This window comes from Pan paniscus, chromosome 12 (assembly GCF_029289425.2).
Source record: "Pan paniscus chromosome 12, NHGRI_mPanPan1-v2.0_pri, whole genome shotgun sequence".
Lineage (NCBI taxonomy): Eukaryota > Metazoa > Chordata > Mammalia > Primates > Hominidae > Pan > Pan paniscus.
This window is the reverse complement of record NC_073261.2, coordinates 41,028,663-41,052,607: the sequence shown is the minus strand read 5'-3', so window position 1 is coordinate 41,052,607 and position 23,945 is coordinate 41,028,663. Positions and strand designations below refer to the sequence as shown.

At 49.2% G+C, this 23,945-nt stretch overlaps 1 protein-coding gene and 1 pseudogene across 1 annotated transcript; both read right to left on the bottom strand.

Annotated features, from left to right (window-relative positions):
• Window positions 1-10,314: 10,314 nt before the first annotated feature.
• LOC100982645 (phosphatidylethanolamine-binding protein 1-like) lies at window positions 10,315-11,176 on the bottom strand (annotated as a pseudogene).
• Window positions 11,177-11,342: 166 nt separating this feature from the next.
• RETSAT (retinol saturase) lies at window positions 11,343-23,932 on the bottom strand. The gene is made up of 11 exons (XM_003816586.5): window positions 23,578-23,932; window positions 20,928-21,110; window positions 20,029-20,270; window positions 19,288-19,489; window positions 18,632-18,829; window positions 15,220-15,339; window positions 13,838-13,976; window positions 13,483-13,592; window positions 13,243-13,409; window positions 12,885-13,044; window positions 11,343-12,627 (listed from the first exon to the last, which is right to left on the bottom strand). The coding sequence occupies exons 1-11, from the start codon at window positions 23,747-23,749 to the stop codon at window positions 12,488-12,490; spliced, it is 1,833 nt and encodes a 610-aa protein (XP_003816634.1). The 5' UTR covers window positions 23,750-23,932; the 3' UTR covers window positions 11,343-12,487.
• Window positions 23,933-23,945: the final 13 nt, after the last annotated feature.

Genomic DNA, 23,945 nt, shown 5'->3' with positions numbered 1-23,945 from the left:
CCCTATATCAAATTTTTAAGGTAGGTGTTAACTTCATGGAGCATGCAGTTTGCGATACATAAATATTAAATATCTACACAAATGTGTGTATGTGCATGCACATTCCAAGAACTGCCAGAAAGAAAATTATAGAAACTATGAGATCATTTGAGGAAGGGACCTTTAAGCTGAGGACCAAAGGATGTAGCTATGTCCCAGGTACATACTGGGAAGATGAAGGGAAGAGGAGGATGAGCTTTCCTGGCTGAGTGTACAGCATGTAGTAGGTTGGTACAAAAGCAATTGCGTTTTTGCTGTTTGACAAAAACAGCAATTACTTTTGCACCAACCTAATACTATGGCCTGCAGACAGGTGGGGACCTGGTATTTTGTGTAAGTCTAAAGACTATGATTGTCAGGTAATAGAGAACAAGGAGAAGGGCAGGAAAGAGGCTGGAGCAGAGCCAGGTTAAAGAACAAATGACCTGAGAATTGTCTAGAACATGAATCTACTAAGCACAAAAAGTACAACAGAAAATAAGGCAGTTAACTTTGTGGGTTTTGTTTTGAGATGGAGTCTCCCTCTGTCGCCCATGCTGGAGTGCGTGATCGCAGCTCAATGCAGCCTCCACCTCCCGGGTCCAGATGATTCTTCTGCCTCAGACTACTGCGTAGCTGAGATTACAGACACCCACCACCACGCCGGGCTAATTTTTGTATTTTTAGTAGAGGCGGGGTTTTACCATGTTGACCAGGCTGGTCCCAAACTCCTGACCTCAAATGATCCACCCACCTCAGCCTCTGAAAGTGCTGAGATTACAGGCGTGAGCCACTGCGCCCTGCTGTATGCCAGTTAACTTTGATTGAAATGTAAACTAGTCCCTCTCCTGCCAGAAAGAACTATGGCTGCCAGGGGAAATAACTCCTCTGGAGTCTACTGAGGGCAATATTTGGCTTACATGATATGCAGTTCTAGTCAATCAGAGTTCTTCAGAATTTCAAAGAATAGTGCATATAGTGGCATATAATTTTCAGGAACAAGTGCTTTATTTTTATTTTTATTTATTTATTTATTAATTTGAGACAGGGTCTCACTCTGTCGCCCAGGCCAGATATTTTTTAATTTAAAAAACAATTATGTTCTCAATATGTTTCTCTGTCGTAAGAAAATGTCTCTCACACATACACTTATTACTGAAGAGAAAATAAGAATCACAGGAAGTGAGAAATCTTTTGCCAAACTATTTAGAACCTTGACTCCACTTAGGCTAAAAGAAATGAATTGGTAAATTAATTTGTTTCTAAAAGAAAACTCTGGTCAGGTGCAGTGGCTCACACCTGTAATCCCAGCACTTTGGTTGGGAGGCCGAGGCTGGCTGATTGAGCCCAGGAGTTCAAGACCACCCTGGGCAACACGGCGAAACCCCGTCTCTACAAATAATTTTAAAAATGAGCTGGGCGTGGTGTGCACCTACAGTCCCAGCAGCACTGAGATGGGAGAATTGCTTGAGCATCATAGGTGGAGGCTGCAGTGAGCTGTGATCAGGTTACTGCACTCTAGCCTTGGCAACAAAGTGAGACTCTGTCCCAAAAAATGGAAAAAAAAAGAGAGAAGACGAGAAAAAAAAAAATTCTGGCTGGGTGCGGTGGCTCAAGCCTGTAATTCCAGCACTTTGGGAGGCCGAGGCAGGCGGATCATTTGAGGTCAGGAGTTCCAGACCGGCATGACATACATGGTGAAACCCCGTCTCTACTAAAAATACAAAAAAAAATTTAGCTGGGCATGGTGGTGCATGCCTGTAATCTCAGCTACTCGGGAGGCTGAGGCAGAAGAATCACTTGAACTTGGGAGGCAGAGGTTGCAGTGAGCTGAGACTGCACCACTGCACTCCAGCTTAGGCGACAGAGCAAGACTCTCTCAAAAAAAAAAAAAAGGAAAAGAAAATTATTTCTACCTCCCCTAAATAAGTGTTTGACTAACATTTAAAGATATTGGCTTATCAAGGGTATGTGTGTCTGGTGAGGGAACAGTAAATTATTAAGCCTGACCTGGTGTGCAAATTACTAGACAATAGAGGAAAGGAGTCCAAATGATGCAGAACTCATGGGGCATGTCCAGGGTTTTGTATTTTATCTTAACAATAATGATATCGCTAGAGTTTTAAGTAGAGGAAAGATAGAATTAGAATCAGAATTGGGATTTTTAAAAGACAATCAAATTTAGCAATGGGGTGTTATATACTAATGTTAGTAAGTTCTGATAACCCAATACCATCAGACCAGCTAAGGGTTGGGAATTTTTATTATTTTTTATTTTATTTTATTTTTGTTTTTAGACGGAGTCTCACTCTGTCGCCCAGGCGGGAGTGCAGTGGCACAATCTCGGCTCACTGCAACCTCCGCCTCCTGGGTTCAAGCAGTTCTCCTGTTTCAGCCTCCCGAGTAGCTGGGTTTACAGGTGCCCACCACCATGCCCAGCTAATTTTTGTATTTTAGTAGAGGCAGAGTTTCACCATGTTGGCCAGGCTGGTTTCGAAATCCTAACCTCAAGTGATCCACCCACCTCGGCCTCCCAAAGTGTTGGGATTACAGGCGTGAGCCACTGGGCTCAGCCAAATTTTTAAATATTACTCTGGTTGTAGCATGAAGAACTTCAGTGGGGAGGTATGTCCGGAATTGGTGGGTTCTTGGTCTCACTGACTTCAAGAATGAAGCCGCGGACCCTCGCGGTGAGTGTTACAGTTCTTAAAGGCGTGTCCAGAGTTTGTTCCTTCTGATGTTCGGATGTGTTGGGAGTTTCTTCCTTCTGGTGGGTTCGTGGTCTCGCCGGCTCAGGAGCGAAGCTGCGGACTTTCGCGGTGAGTGTTACAGCTAGCTCTTAAGGCGGCGCATCTGGAGTTGTTTGTTGCTCCCGGTGGGTTCGTGTTCTCGCTGGCTTCAAGAGTGAAGCTGCAGACCTTCGCGGTAAGTGTTACAGCTCATAAAGGCAGTGTGGACCCAAAGAGTGAGCAGCAGCAAGATTTACTGCAAAGAGAGAAAGAACAAACCTTCCACCGTACGGAAAGGGATCTGAGTGGGTTGCCACTGCTGGCTGGGGCGGCCTGCTTTTATTCTCTTATCTGGCCCCACCCGCATCCTGCTGATTGGTCCATTTTACAGAGAGCTGAGTGGTCTGTTTTGACAGGGTGCTGATTGGTGCGCTTACAATCCCTGAGCTAGACACAAAGGTTCTCCACTTCCCCACTAGATTAGTTAGATACAGAGTGTGGACCAAAGGTTCTGCAAGTCCCCACCAGAGTAGCTGTATACAGAGTGTCGATTGGTGCATTCACAAACCTTGAGCTAGACACAGGGTGCTGATTGGCGTGTTTACAAACCTTGAGCTAGATACAGAGTGCCTATTGGTGTATTTACAATCCCTTAGCTAGACATAAAAGTTCTCCAAGTCTCCACCAGAGTAGCTAGATACAGAGTGTGGATTGGTGCATTCACAAACCCTGAGCTACACACAGGGTGCTGATTGGTGTGTTTACAAACCTTGAGGTAGATAGAGTGCCGATTGGTGTATTTACAATCCCTTAGCTAGACATAAAGGTTCTCCAAGTCCCCACCAGCCTCAGGAGCCCAGCTGGCTTCACCCAGTGGATCCCGCACTAGGGCCGCAGGTGGAGCTGCCTGCCAGTCCCACGCCGTGCACCCGCACTCCTCAGTCCTTGGGTGGTCGATGGGACTGGGCGCCGTGGAGCAGGGGGCGGCGCTCGTCGGGGAGGCTGGGGCCGCACAGGAGCCCACAGAGGTAGGGGAGGCCCAGGCATGGTGGGCTGCAGGTCCCGAGCCCTGCCCTGCGGGAAGGCAGCTAAGGCCCAGCGAGAAATTGAGCACAGCAGCTGCTGGCGCAGGTGCTAAGCCCCTCACTGCCCGGCCGCTAGGAGTGCGGGGCCCGCCGAGCCCACGCCCACCCGGAACTCGCGCTGGCCGCAAGCACCGCGCGCAGCCCCGGTTCCCGCCCGCGCCTCTCCCTCCACACCTCCCCGCAAGCTGAGGGAGCCGGCTCCAGCCTTGGCCAGCCCAGAAAGGGGCTCCCACAGTGCAGCGGCAGGCTGAAGGGCTCCTCAAGTGCCGCCAAAGTGGGAGCCCAGGCAGAGGAGGCACGGAGAGCGAGCGAGGGCTGTGAGGACTGCCAGCATGCTGTCACCTCTCAGAGGGAGGAGTGAATTTAAGAGTTAAGAGACTGATGCAATAGTCCAAGTAGGACTAGTATAGGGAAAGTGAGAATGGAGGGAAGTAATTGGACTCAAGATAAATGTGAAGGTAATACTAACAGGCCTTGAAGATGGACAGGGTGTGGGGAAAAAGGAGTGATGGTGAAGAAGGTGTGGCGGTGTCCTTTCCCTGAGGGAAGGAACACTAATGGAGAAGCAAGTCTGATGGGGGTGGGGCATAGAAAATGAATTTGCTTATGGTTAATTGCTTCTGTGTACTGTGGACCATGAGACAGCCAGGTGAAAATAATCTAGTTGGAAATGTAATCATGGAGTTCAAAGGTAAGTATAGGAACAATTTTTCTAACTAAATATTGTTCAAAACAGGATTGTTAATGGTTTCATAAAAAGTAATCTATTAGTTGATCATAATTGTGACAGTTCTCTTGCTATTGGACATCCGTATTATTTTTAGTTTTCTATTGTTAGTAACTATTGTTAAGTACTGGTTAGGTGCATTTTAAGGTAAGACAAATGCTTAGAAAGATTAAGTAGCCCTGGTAGAGTGGCTCATGCCTGTAATCCCAGCACTTTGGCAGGCCAAGACGAGAGGATCCCTTGAAGCCAGGAGTTTGAGACCAGCCTGGTCAACAAATTGAGACCCTGTCTCAATTTTAAAAATTTAAAAATTAGTCTGGCTTGAGACCAGGAGTTGGAGATTACAGTGAGCTATGATCTCTGCATTCCAGCCTGGGTGACTGAGTGAGAACCAATCTCTAAAGAAAAGAAAGAAAGAAAGATAAAGCAATTCTATTATTTTGCCAAAGCTTTGATAGCAGTGAGTATTATTAATCTGCCAAACAGATAGAAATATAGTCCTTAAGTGTTATTCTTTAATACGTATTGCACAAGTAATTCACATGACCGTGGACGAGTTACTTAATTACTTTAAATATTTGTTTCTTTATTATTATTATGTTGAGACAGGGTCTCACTCTGACACCCAGGCTGGAGTGCAGTGGTGTGATCTTGGCACACTGCAACCTCTACGTCCTGGATTTGAGCAATTCTCATGCCTCAGCCTCCTGAGTAGCTGGGACTACAGGTGAGTGCCGCCACACCCAGCTAATTTTTGTATTTTTAGTAGAGACAGGGTTTCACCAAGTTGGCCAGGCTGGTCTCAAACTCCTGACCTCAAGTGATCTGCCCACCTTGGCCTCCCAAAGTGCTGAGATTACAGGTGTATGCCACCACGCCTGGCCTGTTTCTTCACTATGAAATGGAAATTAAAATGTTAAGAATTAGATTATTCATGTAAAATATAGTGTTTAACACCGTATGTAGCATATAATGCTCTAAAATTATTACTGTAATATGTTAATTATAGAAAAATTATAAAACAAAGATGAACCAAAGTAAGAAAGATATTTCTTTTTTTTTCTTTTTTTTTTTTTTGAGACCGACCATAGCTCACTGCAGCCTTGACCTCCCAGGCTCAAGTAATCCTCCCACCTCAGCCTCCCAAGTAGCTGGGACTACAGGTGCATGCCACCACACCTAGCTAATTTTTAAACTTTTTGTAGAGACAGACTATTGCCCAGGCTGGTCTTGAACTATGTTGCCCAGGCTGGTCTTGAACTCCTGGGCTCAAGCAATCCTCCCACCTCAGCCTCCCAAAGTGCTGCAATTACACATATGAGCCACCACACCTGGCCAGAAAAATATTCTTAATCCAGAGCTATTATCATGAATATTTTGTTGGTCCTCCTTTCCTATAGTAATATGTGCATATGATTGTTAACCAAAAATAAAGCAAGTTATAAACCCATATGTTGGCTGGGCACAGTGGCTCACACCTGTAATCCCAGCACTTTGGGAGGCCGAGGCAGTGGATCACTTGAGGTCAGGAGTTCGAGACCAGCCTGGCCAACATGGTGAAACCCCGTCTCTGCTAAAAATACAAAAATTATCTGGGCATGGTGGCAGGTGCCTGTAATCCCAGCTACTCGGGAGGCTGAGACACAAGAATCGCTTGAATCCAGGAGGCAGAGGCTGCAGTGAGCCGAGATCCTGCCACTGCCCTCCAGCCTGGGCAACAGGGCGAGATTCTGTCTAAAAAAAAACAAAACAGGCCAGGCACAGTGGCTCACACCTGTAATCCCAGCACTTTGGGAGGCTGGGAGGATCGCGAGGTCAGGAGTTCAAGACCAGCCTGGCCAAAATAGTGAAACCCCGTCTCTACTAAAAATACAGAAATTAGCCGGGCATGGTGGCGCGCGCCTGTATTCCCAGCTACTTGGGAGGCTGAGGCAGGAGAATCACTTGAACCCAGGAGGTGGAGGTTGTAGTGAGCCGTGATCTTGCCACTGCCCTCCAGCTTAGGCAACAGAGTGAGACTTCGTCTCAAAAAAAAACCCAAAAGAAAACCTTATGTAAAATGTTTGCCTTGCAGGCCTTTAGTGCTATACCTAGTCAGGTCACTTATCTTCTGGGACACTATCTCCTTGTTTTCCATTGTTTATTTTCTCCACATCCTTTGAGATCAATATACAGAAGTCAACTATATTTCTATAACTTTGCAATGGACAATCTGAAAATGAAATAAGAAATAATTGCATTTGTGAATAGTATAAAAAATCCATAGAAATAAATTTAACCAAAGAATTGCAAAATTTGTGTTGTGAAAACTACAAAACGTTGAAAGAAATTAAAGAAGACCTAAAGAAATGGAAAGATAGCCTATATTCATGGATTGGAAGACAGAGTTTTGTTAACATGGCTATGCTCCCCAAATTGGTCTACACCCAGTCTCTATTAAACACAGTGTCTATTAAGATTCCAGCTGGCTTGTTGCAGAATCGACAAGCAGATTCCACAATACATATGGAAATGCAAGAGGCATACAAAAGCAAAAACAGACGTGGAAAAGAACAAAGCTGAAGAATTCATACTTCCCAGTTTCAAAACTCACCAAAAAGCTGGAGTAATTAGGGCAGTGTGCTACTGGCAAAAAGACATAAAGAGAAACATCTTTGTTAACTACCTCAAGAGGTCAGCTTCACAATTTAGCGCTGGACTGCTAGCTTCTCAGATAATCAGCCTTAAGGAGTTTCCCCTCTTCATTATAACTTTTCTTTCAATTTGGGGGAAAAAAAACTACATGTAAATAATGCAAAATAATACAGAACAGTGTGAAGCAGAGTCAGGATTCCCATCTCTCCATCAAGTGTATTTCTTTCTAGTGTATGTTTGATTTCTAACTGACTTTAAAAATCATTTTGTGGGGCCAGGCATGATGGCTCACACTTGTAATCCCAGCATTTAGGGAGGTCTGCAGGTAGGAGGATTGCTTGAGCCCAGGAGTTTGAGATCAGCCTGGGAAACATAGCAAGACCCCATCTCTACACACACACGAGGTTTTGCCATGTTGGCCAGGCTGGCCTCGAACTCCTGACCTCAGATGATTGGCCGCCTCAGCCTCCCAAAATGCTGAGATTACAGGCATGAGCCACCACTCCTGCTTCACAAACTCCATTTTGCCTTTGGCAGAGGACGTGTTTTCTTTCTTCATGCCCTCTGGATATGATAGAGGTCCCCAAGCTTTTCCTGGCTACCACTTGCTCTGACCTTATACATGTTGGGTTTTGCTCTTAAAGAGGACAGCAGGAAGAAAGGTTGGTTTCAGAAACCAAGAGGGTTGGCAGTGGATGTGTAGATTTTGGCACAGAGTCCGCAGAGCTCAGCTTTTGAACCTCTGAGAAGTTTCATTTCTTGTGCAGAAAGAGTACAGTTGAATTCAAGTTTGCCTTTAGAATTGCACTGAATAAAATACTGCACACTAAAGGAAAGCTTATTTTCTGCATGGTTGTCTTTTCAAAGACAATATTCGAAGCATGTTTCCTAGAGATTGTGTGGATGAGGGTGAGCTGGCTGAGGCATCACTCAAGCTAGGGGTGGTGTGTAAGAAGCACGTGGAGCCACAAGAGGCACCTCCTATAGTCAGCTAAGGGCTTCCCTTTCTGCGCCCAGCTTTTGGTTGAAGGGTGAATTTTTTTTTTTTTTTTTTGAGACGGAGTTTCGCTCTTGCCCAGGCTGGAGCACAACGGCACGATCTCAGCTCACCACAACCTCCCTGGTTCAAGCAATTCTCCAGCCTCAGCCTCCCGAGTAGCTGGGACTACAGGCATGCACCACCACGCCTGGCTGATTTTGCATTTTTAGTAGAGACGGGGTTTCTCCATGTTGGTCAGGCTGGTCTTGAACTCCCGACTTCAGGTGGTCCGCCTGCCTCGGCTCCCAAAGTGCTGGGATTACAGGCGTGAGCCACCACGCCCGGTGAAGTGTAATTTCTATTAGACGAATCTGTGGTTCAGTCATGGATGTTAATAGAGGAACCTGTTTTCCTGCTACAGATTCCTGAGTAAAATTGCTGTAAGAGTCCACTTCTGGACTCAGGGCAAGTCGAAGACCAGTCTATGTAGAAAGGCTGAGGCAACTGGGAAAGACCTGACAGCTAGTTACATATATTCTGACATAGTCCCCCCGTGATGGCTTTTAGTGACACATGTACTGATAGAATTCTAAACCTCTAGAATTCCCCTGCTGGTGACGCTGGTGTCTTCTCTTGTGCTTGACTGTACAGGGTAACCTGATGCAGAATGCTGCAAGTGTGATGAGAGGTAGAACGCTGTGAAAACTCTTGCTAGGAAGGTTGGGCTCGGCGTGACTTGCTCCAGTAGGAATCCTGGGTAGAGATTTTTAGCTGTAATTAAACGGTATATCCAGAGCCAAGGGTGACTCTCAACTCAGGTAGTTCTACAGGTCAGATGTGAATTTACCAAATCTCCCAATTTGTTTATTTGTTTTGTTTTGATTTTTTAGAGGAGGGTCTCGTTCTGTCACTCTGGCTGGAGCGCAGTGGTGTGATCACAGCTCACTGCAGCCTCAAACTCCTGGGTTCAAACAATCCTCCCACCTCAGCCTCCCAAAATACTGGGATTACAGACATGAGCCATTGTATTTAGCCAAATCTCCCAATTTAGAAACTCCTCTGTAAAGGGTTTGGGTCTGAGCTATATGTTTGTTTTTTGTTCGTTTGTTTTGTTTTGAGACGGGGTCCCACTCTCTTGCTCAGGCTGGAGTGCAGTGTCACAATCTTGGCTCACTGCAACCTCCACCTCCCAGACTCAAGTGATCCTCCCACCTCAGCCTCCTGAATAGCTGGGAATACAGGGGCACACCACCATGCCCAGCTAATTTTTCTGGGGGGTGGGGTGGGGACTTTCTATAGAGACAGGGTCTTGCCATGTTGCTCAGACTGGTCTTGAACTCCTGAGCTCAAGCAATCTACCTGCCTTGGCCTCCCAGAGTGCTGGGATTACAGGCATGAGCCAAAGCACCCAGCCCTGAGCTGTATGGTACTTCAAACTGCCAACACGCCAGCCCCCAACACTCTGATTGGTATTCCTTTAATTCATCAGACTCCATGTGCAATAAATGACTGAGTGTTGAAACTGTTCTTTTTTGTTTGCCCAATCGGTAGATGGCCACTTTTTGTAACTTTTTTTTTTCATTCAGGTTTCTATTTTTATTCAACTATAAGCAAACAGCACAATTAATGCAATGTTCAGCAACTCCAGACCAGCTTTTCTTACTCCTGTGAAGAATGATCAGTTTAACAAACACCGATCTAAGGTTTCCTCCCAAGCTGTCAGCGAGCGCTGCTGCCGGTCTAGATGGCCATGTCCCAACAACAGCAGCGCCACTCTCCCTCCTGCTTCTTCCAGGATTGCTCTTTAAAGGGACCAGAGCGACATACTGATGCCTATTGAGGCATCTGAGATGCACCGTGTTGGGGGTTAGCCTCAATGCCAGCCTCTGGTTGTCTAGGTGAGTGACATCACCATAAAAACACATTGTGTACCATTCTGGACTCAGGATCACAAAGGCAGAGGCAACCAATCTTTTTTTTTTAAACCTTCCTTAAAGATTCTTTGATGCTTTGCTCTATCACTGTAGGCCTGGTTTTTTTCCCCCCAGTTTTTTCTTTTTTACGTTCTGGGTTGCTATTTTCAGATTAACAATTTGATGACCCCATCACAGTACCAAAATATCCCCCAAAATGAAGTTCAAATTTGATCAAAACATAAATCAGAGTGAGTGAGTAAAATTATAAAGGCCAGGCAGCAGGAAAAGTCACCCTCAACCACCATCTGACTGGTCAGGTCTCACCTGTGCCAAGGGAGGCAGGAAGAGGAGAAACCTATTATACATGCAACACTGAACTGGGGAACATGGCTTGGGGCCTCCAGAACAGTTCAGGTCCCCAAGCTAACCCACTACTTCCCAGAGAGTTGCTCGTACAGTTTGGGCACATAGTCGTCCCACTCAGCCTGGTAACATGTGCCAGCCACCGGGGCCCTGAGCTCGTACTTTTTACGGAAGGACGCCACCTCGAATTTGCCACGGTGGTCTCCAGATCGGTTGCTGAGGATGGGCTCGTCACACTTTAGTGGCCTGTCCTGCTCATAAACCAGCCAGACATAGCGGTGGAGACCTGTGCCCTCGGGAGGCCCCGAGCCCACATAATCGGAGAGGAGTGTGTCACTGCTGATGTCATTGCCCTTCATGTTGACCACCAGGAAATGATGCCATTCTCTGTATTTGGGATCCTTCCTGCTGGGAGCATCAGGGTCTGTCAGGACCAAGGTGTAGAGCTTCCCTGAATCAAGACCATCCCACTAAATGCTGGTGGGTCTATTCTTAACCTGGGTGGGCGTCAGCACTTTGCCCAGCTCGTCCACCACCGCCCGGGCGTAGGTGACATGCAGCAGGTGCTGTGACCGCTCGTCCATTTCTCACAGGCTCAAGGGCCCGGACCACTTGCTGAGGTCCACCGGCATGGCAAGGCCAAGCAGAGCATGCAGCCGGGAGTGCCGCGGTAGGCCAGGTGCGGGCGGCAACAGCGACACGGAGAGCTCAGCACACTGGCCTGGGAAGGCGCAGACCCCACTTTTTGTAACTTTATAATTCCTTAATTTTATTTTTTTAAAGCTTATTTTGGTGTTATTCAGTATATAGTGTTTTACTGAGCTTCTGCAAATGCCATCGCAATAATAGTTTTGTTTTCTTGAACAAAAAAACCAAAATAAATTTCAAATGTTAAAGCAATGGAATCAATAAATTTATTAATGTTACATTAACACGAACTACAAGGAGACCTTTCGTATGTCTGATACCAAAGACATAACTGAAAAGTCATTTTTCCAAACCTTGAGCTTGCATTCACCTACCTGTCTAACCCTCACATGTGCTAATTAACTGCAAATGCCATTTCTGGGCTTCACACACATTCCGTGGCTTTCCCTTTTCTGATGTGACTTCCCTCCCTTACCCCACACCTCCCTGCGCTGTCCCCTGCTGTGCCCTTGGCTGGAATGCCCTGCAGCCTGCTTCAGCCCAGCAAAGTATTCATCTTACTAGTCCATGCCCTGACTCCTGATGTCACCCTTCCCTGCATCACCCTTCCCTGTGTATTTGGTGGATAAGGCTTGATTGAGGCTCAGGTACTGAGTCCCTGCTGGCACATTGAGAACCAGATGCCACCCCGATGATAAGGAAGACAGACCCAGGACTTCCATATGAATTGGATATGATCATCTGACATGCACCCTACTAACTGATGGATCCTGCTGTTACCCCAAAGCTCCAGAACCACACTGGCCAGACACAGGCATTTCCTGTCCCCTGAAGAGCCACTGAACCCAGCACAAAAGAGATCTAGAGCTCTCCAAACCTATGGAATGGCAACCAAAACCATGCCCAGGTTTTGAGTTAAGCCTCATTAGTCTCCCTTTTCCCTTGACAATGTAGAACTGTGCAGCGTAGCACTAAGTGAATGAGAGCAGAAGCCTCAGGACAGAACTGAACCCACCAGCTTGAGCTGACAACACTGCCAGGGGTTCTATCCACAGATGGAATATTCGCTTTGATCACTGAGTTAGGAGGCATGGGTGAGGGATGCAGAGCGCCGCTCGTCATGAGACAGCAAGCTATCCAAGTCAATATCCTATTAGTAGGGATGGCATGTTATAAAAGGCGTAAAGATCTCACCTGCCCCAGCTGGAAGCAGTGATTCCATTGCCCCAGATTCGGAATTGTGATTTAAACTAGGCCTCTCTTCAGGCATCAGAACCAAATTAGAGTGCTTTATACGTGCAAGGAACTAATGCAGAAAGACATTATGGGTAAGTCAAAGGAGATGCCCCAGCCATTGGGCAAATTCCTCTGACTCCTCCCTGATGGAACTAATTCTTTTTCTTCTGTGCCCGGATCCTAGAATCAAGATTCTTAAGGTCTGAGTACAAGTTCCGCTTCAGGATGGCGCTGCTGCACAGCAGGGCACCTTGCAGGGCCCCGACCAGCCCACAGGTGAAGATATCCTGGCCTAGGAGGCAAGAGCAGAGGCCCCTGAGCGTGCACCCAGGCAGGCCCAGGGGAGGGTGGGGCCTTGGTGCTCTTCCCTCCACATGAGGGCCACCCAGAGCTGGCTCCAATCAGACAGGGGCCACAGCCTGCCCAGGCAGCCCTGCTCAGGGGATGGGAGGCTGCAGGGGACAGCAGGGCCTGAGGACAGGAACAGAGGACATTGGGCGACAGGGTCCCAGGGTCTCAGGTCCTGACAACATGGGGCAGTGAGTATACCTGTCAGATAGAGGTTGGGGATGGGGCTCTGGGCCCTCAAGGAGGCCATCACACAAGGGTGCAGGCGGCCCAGGTCATGGTCAGCCCCGTAGCAGGCACCTCGGGGAGCAGCCAGATAGAACTGGTTGGTGAGTGGGGATCCTGCAGTCACACTCTCCACCTGAGGGCAGAAAGGGTGGGGCAGGCATGTGAGATCCTGGCTCCCCTCCCTCTTCCACTCGTTCCCATTCGCTGACTGCAGGGATGGGTGCCCTGTCCTTCCCTGGGGCTCATGTCTTGGGGCCTGATTCCCGTCTCAAGGAAAGGGCAGAAATAGCACCGTGAGGTTCGTCACCACCCCAAATACTTTACCCCCTACCTTCCCCTCCAGCTGTGGGAACAGTTTCAGGACCACTGACATAGAGGCTTCCACAAAGGAGTTTTTGAAGGTCTCATAGTCACTGCCCCGCTTTCCCTTCAGCTCCGCCTGCCACTCCTCAAACCACTCGTAGGCAGTGGGTATGAGCATGATCATGGTGGACCGGCCTGGGGATCAGAGCTGATATTACTACTGCCCGGCCTCTCCCTCCACCCCCTCACCCGGGACGTGCAGCCCCACCTGGGAATCGGTCCTCCCAGGTCGGATCCTTGGCTGATGGGAAAGCGAAGAAGAGAAGAGGGATGTGTTCCGCAGCCTCTTCCCTGGGCATGGAGACGTAGCGCTCCATCCTGCGTGTGACAAGAGTGTGGTGCGATCTCCAGGTTTTTGTCCTCAAAACCCCAGAACCACTGCAAGGACTGCTCATCCCTAGGGACTCCCCACAGGGGTGAAGCTGAGCCACAGCCTTGGTGTGACAAACTTCCAGGAGCAAATTAGAAATTGCCCACTTCCTCCCATTCCATAACCTCTGCTCATTCTCTGAGTCAAGCAGGGAGGCACGGGCCACACACATACACACACACGTGCACCTTACGCCTGGTCCATGTCCGTGTCATAGTAAACATAGTAGTTGGTGGACGGCAGATGCAGGTCTTCCTTGGTGCCTCGCAGGCAGATGAAAACAGAGGTCATGCCTAAGCCGGGCCGCACCGTCCCCAGTTGCTGCTTCACACCTGCCAAGGGGAGTGGTTGGTGCCTGTGTGGACCATGGCCGGAGACGGCCACTCCTTGCTCCCAGGAGAGCCTTGGGGTGCCAGCTCTGGCACCTGCCTGAGGCATGCCGGGCCCCTGGCCACTCTGCTTCCTTCATTTAACTAAATATTTTTGAGGCCTTCAGATCGTGTTCAGGAGGAAAATTCATAGACAAGGGAAAATTGTAACCAGACAGTGAGAGGGGGGTGGGAGGGACAGATGACTCTAGCAGGGCTGCCTGGCCCAGGACAGTGTCAGTTCCCAGAGGTCCTGGGACAGGGGAGAAGGGAGGTCAGGGTCACAGAGAGAAAGGTAGGAAGTAGCAAAGGCAGAGTCTGCCTGTGCACCATGCCTGACCTCCCTGCTCTGCCCCTGGGCCATCTCTGCCTCACCCCTTCAGCTCCTGAGAGTCTGAGAGAGGGGAGGCCGAGCAGGCTGCAGGCTCAGCCACGCAGGGTGAAGGAAGGAGAGGCTGGCGCTGGTGAAACCACCCTATGCCCTGGAGACAATCACAACTGCCTTACCACCCAGTCCCCATGCGGAAAGCCAGGACCTCGCTTTACCCCCCAGCCCGCTCTGCTGTCCCCTTCCCCGGCTCCTCAGGGAGCAGCTCCCGGGCCCACCCTCTGGGGTCAGGGCTCCTTCCCCTGCTCTCTAGCTCCTGCACCAGTCAAGGTTTCCGCCATACCATATCCGGAGCTACTCCGTGCTCTCCAGCTCCCGCACCATCCTGAGTCCTTCATCTGGGCCCCTCTCTCTCACCCCTGCTGGGTTACTGGTCCCCTCTTCCCAGCGGCCTCCCTTCCTCAGATCCAGTTACATGAAGGTGGCGGGACCTCTTAGCTGCGTTGGCTCGGCGGCTCTGCTCCCTGTGGGCTGCCTGCTCTCCTGCTTCTCTTCCTGAGGCCTCTTCTCTGGAAGCCCCCTCAGCCCAGAAGGGTGGGAGGAGCGGAGCTTTCAAATCAGACCAGCTACTCTGCTCAGCCCTGCCCCTTTCAGCTGAGTGGCCTCAGGACTGTAATTAATCTGTATGGGCCTCAGTTTCCCCAACATTAAATGCTAGGGTTAGGATGATGTTAGAGGTAGCGTTCTCACCTTGTTGCTTAAGGACAATCAGAGGGCCGGCCAAGAAGAGGAGAAGCATGACCCACACGGAGCAAGTTGGCTCCAGAAGGGGACACATTGGGGAACCTGCAAGAGGGGCAGTGCAGACCCGCCTTTTACCTGGCAGGCAGCGGGCGTTCCCCGGCAGTAGGTGTTCATAGGTGTTGAACAGTCCTGCGTTGGAGACCACGATGGGGCAATAGATGTTCACCAGCTCATGCCCCTTCTTCACACTGACACCTGCAGGCACAAGAGCTTGGCTGAGGGTCTGTGAGCTCTGGGATGAAGAGAAAGGCCCACGGCCCCCATGGATCTCTCTCTGCCTGTGCCCATTTCTCAGACCTTGGAGTCCAGCTACCTAGACTCAGGCAGGGCAGGCCCCTGGGAAAATGCACAGTGAGTGAATATCTTCAGGTGCTTTCACACTATCCTACAACTGCTTGGGCTTACTTTCCCTAGCTCTGTACCCACCTGTGTGTGTGTATGTTTGTATGTATTCTGTGTTTGAGCCAAATCCCAGACAAAGCTCAAGGGCTAAAGACCTTCCACTGGAAATCCAGGCCCTTTTCTCTGCTGCCAGAGTTGTTTCCAAATACTCTTTAATACCCTCCAATCGGGGCTAGGCACAGTGGTTCATGCCTGTACTCCCAGCGCTTTGGGAGTCTGAGGTAAGAGGACTGATTGCTTGTGTACAGGAGTTCAAGACTAGCCTGGGCAACATAGTGAGACCCTGTCTCTATAGAAAAAAAAATTTAAATTAAGCTGTATGGAGTTGTGCACACCTGTAGTCTTATCTCCTCAGCCAGAGGAATGGGTTCAGCCCAGGAGTTAAACGCTACAGTGAGCTATGATGACACTACTGCACTCTAGCCTGGGCAAAAGAGTGAGACCATGTATCTAAAAAAAATGAATGAATGAATGAATGAATAAAATAAAAATAAAACCCTGCAATGATGCCTCATCCTGGATAAGAGAACCTCCAAAATCTTACAGCAGCCTGTGCAATGTGGTCCCTTCTGTGTGTCCAGCTCCATCCATCTCTGGTCACTCTCACTAAACTCCCACTAAACTATTAGGCAGAACCAATATCAAACAGCTGAGAGTCAACCATTTCTTACCTACAAAAATGGCAGTTTCTTATTGTTCAACCTAATACTTCTGGATGCCTGAAAACACTCAGCTCTTTCATATCTCCACACCTTTGCACATGCTGCTTCCCCTTCCTGGAATATTCTCCAACCTCATCTGCTTGCTAGCTTCATCTCACCCTTTATTACTCAGCTCCAACACCTGTGCCTCCAGGAGGTTTCCCCTGTTCCACCGTGCTGTCTGTTATCCCCATCCTCAGCACACGCCTCCAGATGGCAAGTAAATGAATGCTTTTTCTTTTTTAAGATGAAGCCTCGCTCCGTTGCCCAGGCTGGAGTGCAGTGGTGCAATCTCAGCTCACTGCAACCTCCGCCTCCCAGGTTCAAGCGATTCTCCTATCCTGGCCTCCAAGTAGCTAGGATTACAGGCTCCCAGCACCGTGCCTGGCTAATTTTGGTATTTTTAGTAAAGACAGGGTTTCACCATACTGGCCAGGCTGGTCTCGAACTCCTGACCTTGTGATCCACCCACCTCGGCCTCCCAAAGTGCTGGGATTAGAGGCGTGAGCCACCGCGCCTGGCCCTGGCTAATTTTTGTATTTTTAGTAAAGACAGGGTTTCACTATGTTGGCCAGGCTGGTCTCGAACTCCCAACCTCAGGTGATCTGCCTGCCTTGGCCACCCAAAGTGCTGGGATTACAGGCATGAGCCACTGCGCCCGGCCTCTTTTATCTCTATCTTTTATTACCTAGCACTTGAAAAACAAACAAATATATCTGGATTGTATTTAACTCAACTGATACCTTGCTTCCTGGACCCCTTTCAGCTGAAAGGAGAACTTGTTCATGGACATCAGAGAAAACCTTGCCCAACCGACAGCCACCTCTCTCTTACCACCCGGTAACTTATCAGTCTCTTCTACTAATGGATTCTCTCAGATCACTGATGGCCTTTTCTCCTTCATTTTTCATTTTGCACTGGACCCCCCACTTATCACCTCCTTGAAAGGTTCCTCTGATAAATGCATGTCTACATCAGCCCAGTTTTTCCCAGGCCTCTTTTTGTCTGCTTCCCTGGCTTCTTTAAGCACCCATTAGTCATATATGGCCTATTCTGTTTAACAGAGTCCTTCTTGCACAGACCCTCTATTCCAAGAGTTCATTTATACTGGGATTCTGAGTCCCTGTGCGGGTTACAGCATCAACCTGAGCCAGGGTAATAAGGTTCTGGGCCCCACTTTACAGATAGAGGCAGGGAACCTTGCTGGCCTCCATACTACCCTGTGGAATCCAAGGTTACTCATTCATTCTATCGGCCACTGAACAGCATTTATTGAGCCTCTAATATGTGCTAAGATTTACAGACACAAAGATAAAAGACAGTCTCTACACTCAAGAAGACAGTCGGCTGGTCTCGGTGCCTCACGCCTGTAATCCCAGCACTTTGGGAGGCCAAGGTGGGCGGATCACAAGATCAGGAGATCGAGACCATCCTGGCTAACACATGGTGAAACCCCGTCTCTACTAAAAATACAAAAAATTAGCTGGGCGTGGTGGCGGGCACCTGTAGTCTCAGCTACTCGGGAGGCTGAGGCGGGAGAATGGCATGAACCCAGGAGGCGGAGCTTGCAGTGAGCCGAGATCACACCACTGGACTCCAGCCTGGGCAACAGAGCGAGACTCCAACTCAAAAAAAAAAAAAAAAAAAAAGAAGACAGTCATAGATTACTGGGTAAATAATTTTATCTATTAAATAAATAAATAAATACTGTTCTTTGGGGACCATGCAATCCTTTATTTTTCTTTTCTTTTCCTTTCTTTTTTTTTGAGATGGCGTCTCGCTCTGTCGCCCAGGCTGGAGTGCGGTGGCGTGATCTCAGCTCACTGCAACCTCTACCTCCTGGGTTCAAGCAATTCTTCCGCCTCAGCCTCCCAAGTAGCTGGGACTATAGGTGCGTGCCACCATGCCCAGCTAATTTTTGTATTTTTAGTAGAGACGGGGTTTCACCGTATTGGCCAGGCTGGTCTCAAACTCCTGACCTTGTGAGCTGCCCGCCTCGGCCTCCCAAAGTGCTGGGATTACAGGCGTGAGCCACCATGCCCAGCCATATTTTTGTTTTTTTTGTTTTTTTAAAGAGACAGGGTTTAACCATGTTGCCCAGGCTGATCTCAAATTCCTGAGCTCAAGTGATCTTCCCATCTCAGCCTCCCAAAGTGCTGGGGTTACAGGCTTGGACCACTATGCCCGGCCAATCCTTTATCTTTCCTGCTTCCTTTTTATTTCTGGACTAATCACTATCCCTGGACCCTGCTCTGGGGCAGATTCTCACCTTTAGCCTCCATGAGGAGGTCAGTTCTCCTACTCCTTCCGGTCTCAGGGAGACCCCAGGTCTCGCCCACACCAACCCAGGGACCCAGAAGGGCAGGGCGGGGCAGGGCTCTCACCACAGGCTTTCCCAGCTGAGTCCAGCAACACACTCTGCACAGTGGCCTTTGTAAGGACAGCGCCCCCAGCCCGCTGAATCACAGGGATGGTGTGGAAGGCAATTTCACTGGAACCCCCTCGGGGATAAAAGCCTCCTTTCATGTAGTGGTTGACCAGCAGGGCGTGCATGGAAAAGGCACTGTGGCTGGGGGTGACACCTGCAGAAGGAAGGAAGGGTGGTGAGCAGGCAAGAGCAGGCACCAGCACCATTCAGAAAGGAACGTGGAATTCTGTGAGATAACACACAGCCCAGTCTATCCGAGGAACCACATGTTCCTCAGGGTCCAAGGCAGCCAGAGGAGCCTTTCCATCTAGACATGGGGTACCTTAGAGATCTTGGCGCCAGTAGGAATACCCTCCCTGCAAACTGCCATGCTGCCAAGACCAAGGAGGATAGTGTTGCTTGAATTGAAAAATCATCCAAGGCATGGATGAACAGAATTTTGACCAAGGAGTCCAGCAGGTGGCCAGACTTCTCATCCACAAGCTCCAGAGGGCCTGGGGTTTACACTGCTCCATATCAGTCCGCCAGGCAGGGTCGAGAAGAAAGATTGAGAGATGAGAGGGCAGCCGTTCCTCCTCCAGAAGCTGCCCAGAGCCCAGGCCCAGTACCCACCGTAAGTGGGGAAGATGTAGCTGAGTACTGCCTGGAGCTCAGAGGAGGCCCCCAGCTGCTGCAGGACCTCAGCCAGGCTCTGGGTGGATGCTTGAAGGAATGGAGAGAAACGAGTCAGCAGCCCACACCTGTCGAGGAGCTGAACCACGGGCAATGGGAGGAATTTCAACAGGATGGCATGAGGGGCTCCACTGGATACCACCTGGGGGAGTGAATGAGGACAGCAGGCCTCACCTCTAGAACCGCTTTGACAGAACTGCTATCCCCATAGCCTGGACCAGCCCAATAATCCAGCAACACTTACCCCTGACTGAACTTTGCTGAATTTGAATATTTTTTTTAAAATCTATACTCTGTGAATTTTTCCCATCCTATACTCGGATGAGTCCTTTTTTTGCTTTTAATTTTCCTGCTCAAATTCCTTTTCAAAAATCCCAATCTGGTCTCGGATGCAGTAAAAAGGAGTAGTGATCTGATGTCATGGAAGCCAGCCTAGTCAGGGAGGAGAGCAGGGCATCCCCAGAGGCCAGGGTGACAGCAGCAGCTGTGGAGCCAAGGCTCCAGAGAGAGAGAGACGGAGAACTGGATGGACTTGGGTGGAGGCTGAGCTAAGAACAGATATGACTCTTCCTCCCTTCCTGCCTCCCGCACTGCACTCTCCACCCCCAGTGCCTCCACTAATAATAAAGAAAGCCAGCCTCATCGAGAACAAACTCTGGGTCCTCAGCATGTCCATGTTACCTTAACCAGCTTTATATACTTGTCAATGATAGCTTCCTCCTGTGGAAACTTCTCCTTGAGGCCCTGAATGTAGGCTTTCTCTCCACTGTACATGGGGTACTCCTTTCGGCCATTGGGCCCTTCCAGTACCATGATGTCAAAAGGAGAGGACAGGGGAGCCCAGTCCAGCTGCCCTTCAGTGATCTGGTCCAAGATAAAACGGCCAATGCTGCCCTCTTCCATATGCCCAATGTAATGGATTCCTGTTGGGAGATGGAAAAACAAGTAGTAAAGGGATATGGGGATTGAGCCCTGGAAAGGTGGCTGAGTAAGTGAGGTGGAAGAGTTTATCTGGCCTGGCCAAGTTCACGCCCAGAGTGAGCTGCTCACTCTGTCCGTAGGGAGGTGTCACAGCAGAAACCACCAGATCCCTGCCTGATTCAACTCCCAGTAGCTATGCTGTCACATAAGAAAAGTGCCCAGAGGCTGGGCACGGTGGCTCACACCCGTAATCCCAACACTTTGGGAGGCAGAGGGAGGTGGATCACTTGAGGTCAGGAGTTCAAGACCAGCCTGGCCAACATGGAGAAACCCCATCTCTACTAAAATACAAAAAAATTAGCGGGGTGTGGTGGCCCACTTGGTGGGATTACTGAGTGTAATCCCAGCCACTCGGGAGACTGAGGCATGAGAATCACGAACTCAGGAGGTAGACGTTACAGTAAGCTGGGATCACACCACTGCGCTCCAGCCTGGGTGATGAAGTGAGACTCTGTCTGAAACAAACAAAGAAAAAAAGTACCCAGAGAGAAGATGGCACTTCCAAAACAACAGAAATGCTCAGTATCACCCCACAAGGGCTGCTCCAAGCCTCTTCAACATACAGCCATGCTCCCAACCCTTTTCCACACAACTCTTACCTGTGTCAAATTCAAGGCCATTCTTTCCAAAGGTATGACAGCAGCCCCCTGCCTTGGTATGTTGTTCCAGCACCAGGACTCGCTTGCCAGCTTTAGCTAGAATTGCAGCTGCAGCCAGGCCCCCAAAGCCACTGCCAATTACCACCACATCCAGCTTCTCCGGCACTTGGTTGGCTGAAAAAGCTACAGCAGAAGGGCCAAAGGGTGGGTTTCTCAGGCAGGGGCAGGGAAATAGCAAAGATAGGGAAACCAAAGAAGACTTCTCTAGCTTGTACAGTGCAAGAAACCTCTAGAGCAGTTTGGCATAGAACTCTTGACTAACATGTTTCAAACATTTTACCTGGGAATACTCAGAACCAGCCAGGCAGATTTGGGGTTTTGCTTATTTGTTTTTTGAGACAAGGTCTCACTATGGCCCAGGATGAAGTGCAGTGATGTGATCACAGCTCACTGCAGCCTTGAACTCCTGGCCTCAAGCAATCCTCCTGCCTCTGGTTCCCGAGTAGCTGGGACTACAGGTGCATGCCACCATGCTGGGCCATTTTATTTTTATTTTTATGTATTTAATTTTTTTTAAGACGGAGTCTCACTCTGTCACCCAGGCTGGAGTGCAGTGGCGCAATCTCCGCTTACTGCAAGCTCCGCCTCCTGGGTTCAACATCATTCTCCTGCCTCAGCCTCCCGAGTAGCTGGGACTACAGGTGCCCACCACCACGCCCAGCTAATTTTTTTTTTTAATATTTTTTAGTAGAGATGGGGTTTCACCATGTTAGCCAGGATGGTCTCGATCTCCTGACCTCGTGATCCGCCTGCCTCGGCCTCCCAAAGTGCTGGGATTACAGGCATGAGCCACCGCGCCCCGCCTATTTTATGTTTTATAGAGCCAAAGTCTTGCTATGTTGCCCAGGCTGATCTTGAACTCCTGGCCTCAAGTGATCCACCCACCTCGGCCTCCCAAATTGCTGGGATTACAGGCATGAGCCAACACACCAGCCCACAAGCCGGGTTTCTTTGGAAGATGCAGGGTCTGCAAGCAATAGTGGAATAGCTGGGTCTTATGGTGGCTCTTCCAGGTCCTGATGAAAAGGCTTGGGCAGGACAGAACTGCTCAGAGGCTGCAGCTCTGAGAAATCACAGCACCAGCCCCTCCCATAGGGAAGGTCTGGGGGCAGTGCTGAGGGAGGCAGCACCTTCTCAGAAGACAAAACTGGATAGCAAGTGGTGCTATATGGGTACTTCCGACACAAGATCTGTTCTTCAACAATCACTGGCAAAGAACTGAGATCTGGGATGTTTCAAGATACAAGAGAACTTGGCAAACTGCTTATTTTTTTTAATGTTTTTAGAGAGATCAATAGTAAAAAAAAATTTCACATGTAAGTATATAAGATAAATACATGAAACAAGTGTCACAATGCAATACTTAGTGGAACTATGTATAATGCACTCTGATATTTTCTATTCTACTGCATTCTAAAATACTAGTTGTGGCCGGGCGTGATGGCTCACGCCTGTAATCCCAACACTTTGGGAGGCCGAGGTGGGCGGATCGCTTGAGGCCAGGAGTTCGAGAGCCTTGACAACATGGGGAAACCCTGTCTCTACTAAAAATACAAAAATTAGCTGGGCATGCCCACTACTCGGGAGGCAGAGGCAGGATAATCACTTGAGCCCAGGAGGCGGAAGTTGCGGTGAGCGGAGATCGCGCCACTGCACTCTAGCATGGACAATAGAGCGAGACTCTGTTTCAATAAATAAATAAATAATGCCAGTTGCAACTCACTAAATTGATTTCATAGCCCACTAATAGATCACAATCCGGTTTGAAAAGCAGTTAAGCTAGTCATCTCATTTTTAGACCAGCCCAGGTAGGTGCTAATGGTTATGCAGCAAATTAGTGACAGAGTCCAAGCTAAAACTCAGTTCTCAGAAGTCCAGATGATTAGTCCTTCCACTTAGAACAGTACTGTCTCCGATTGTGTAGCAAGATATGACACGGAGAATTCTAAAATTTACAAGTGAGAGGGACTCCGTAGATCAAACAGGTGATCCATTATTTTTTAAAGCAGCAGAACTCTTTAAACTCTAGAAGCAACCACAAAATATGTTTTAAAGATGAGAGTGGAGAGCAGGCTCTGAGCCTGAGGCGCCTTGTTGAACCTCTGCCAAAGTTTCAGAACTAGGGTTCAATCCTTACGATTTGGGACCATGCAAAGCCTGTTAAATCACCGGACGGGCAAAACGCAATTTCCTACGCATTTCTGTGCTGCTCCCCCACACCCCTGAGCTCGCATGGGAGGGTAGGTGAAAAAGTTAAGGTCCTGGAACCAAGTGGAGGAATGAGTCACGGGGATTATCAGTTCCACGAGCCCCGGGGTTACAAGTGGCAGGGCGGGTGCCAACACCTTGCAAACCAAGGACAATGACCACACCCTTGGGACTACTATTCCCGGGGCCTACTAGGGCAAAGGCTATCGACAGTGTTGCACACTAAAGCGGGGCTCCTCCACGTGCAAGGAAGCCCTCCTAGTACTTTACATATGGGGAAACTAAGGCCCACGTCTGGTAGCGGCTGCCTTGGCAAAATGAGAACCCAAATCTGTGAGAAAGCCTCGAGTGCAGCCCCGGACCCCAGGGTCCCTCCTGCTACCTTGTTTGAGAACCTTCTTCCTGGCCTCCTTGTCAGTTACCAGGGGCGCTGGGGGCCGTTTGACATCTTCGGAGAAAGGATTCGGGGAGGTGCCAGAGAATAGTCCCAAGTAAACTTTGCAGAGGACGGCCAGCAGCAGCACAGCCAGGAGCAGCACCAGCGGAAGCCACATCACGCCGGCGTCGGGTCGGGTAAATGGGACAGCTCCGACTGCGCTCAGCCTCTAGGACTGTGGCTCCGCCCGGGCTCTCCAGTCAGGAGGCGGAGGCAGCTTTGAGCACTGATTAACCAGCCAGCCAGCGAAGAGCCAACTCTCAGGTGATGATTGACCCTCCCGGCTCTCCGTACTTCTTTTGGGTTTCCATTGC

Excerpts from the sequence above, each read along its gene's own strand:
- RETSAT (XM_003816586.5), bottom strand. The coding sequence starts at position 23,749 with ATGTGGCTTCCGCTGGTGCTGCTCCTGGCTGTGCTGCTGCTGGCCGTC. Across the intron at positions 18,830-19,287 it reads CTACATCTTCCCCACTTACG|GTGTCACCCCCAGCCACAGT; the intron begins GTGGGTACTGGG and ends TTCCTTCTGCAG. Across the intron at positions 13,410-13,482 it reads CTGGGAGGACCGATTCCCAG|GCCGGTCCACCATGATCATG; the intron begins GTGGGGCTGCAC and ends TCTGATCCCCAG.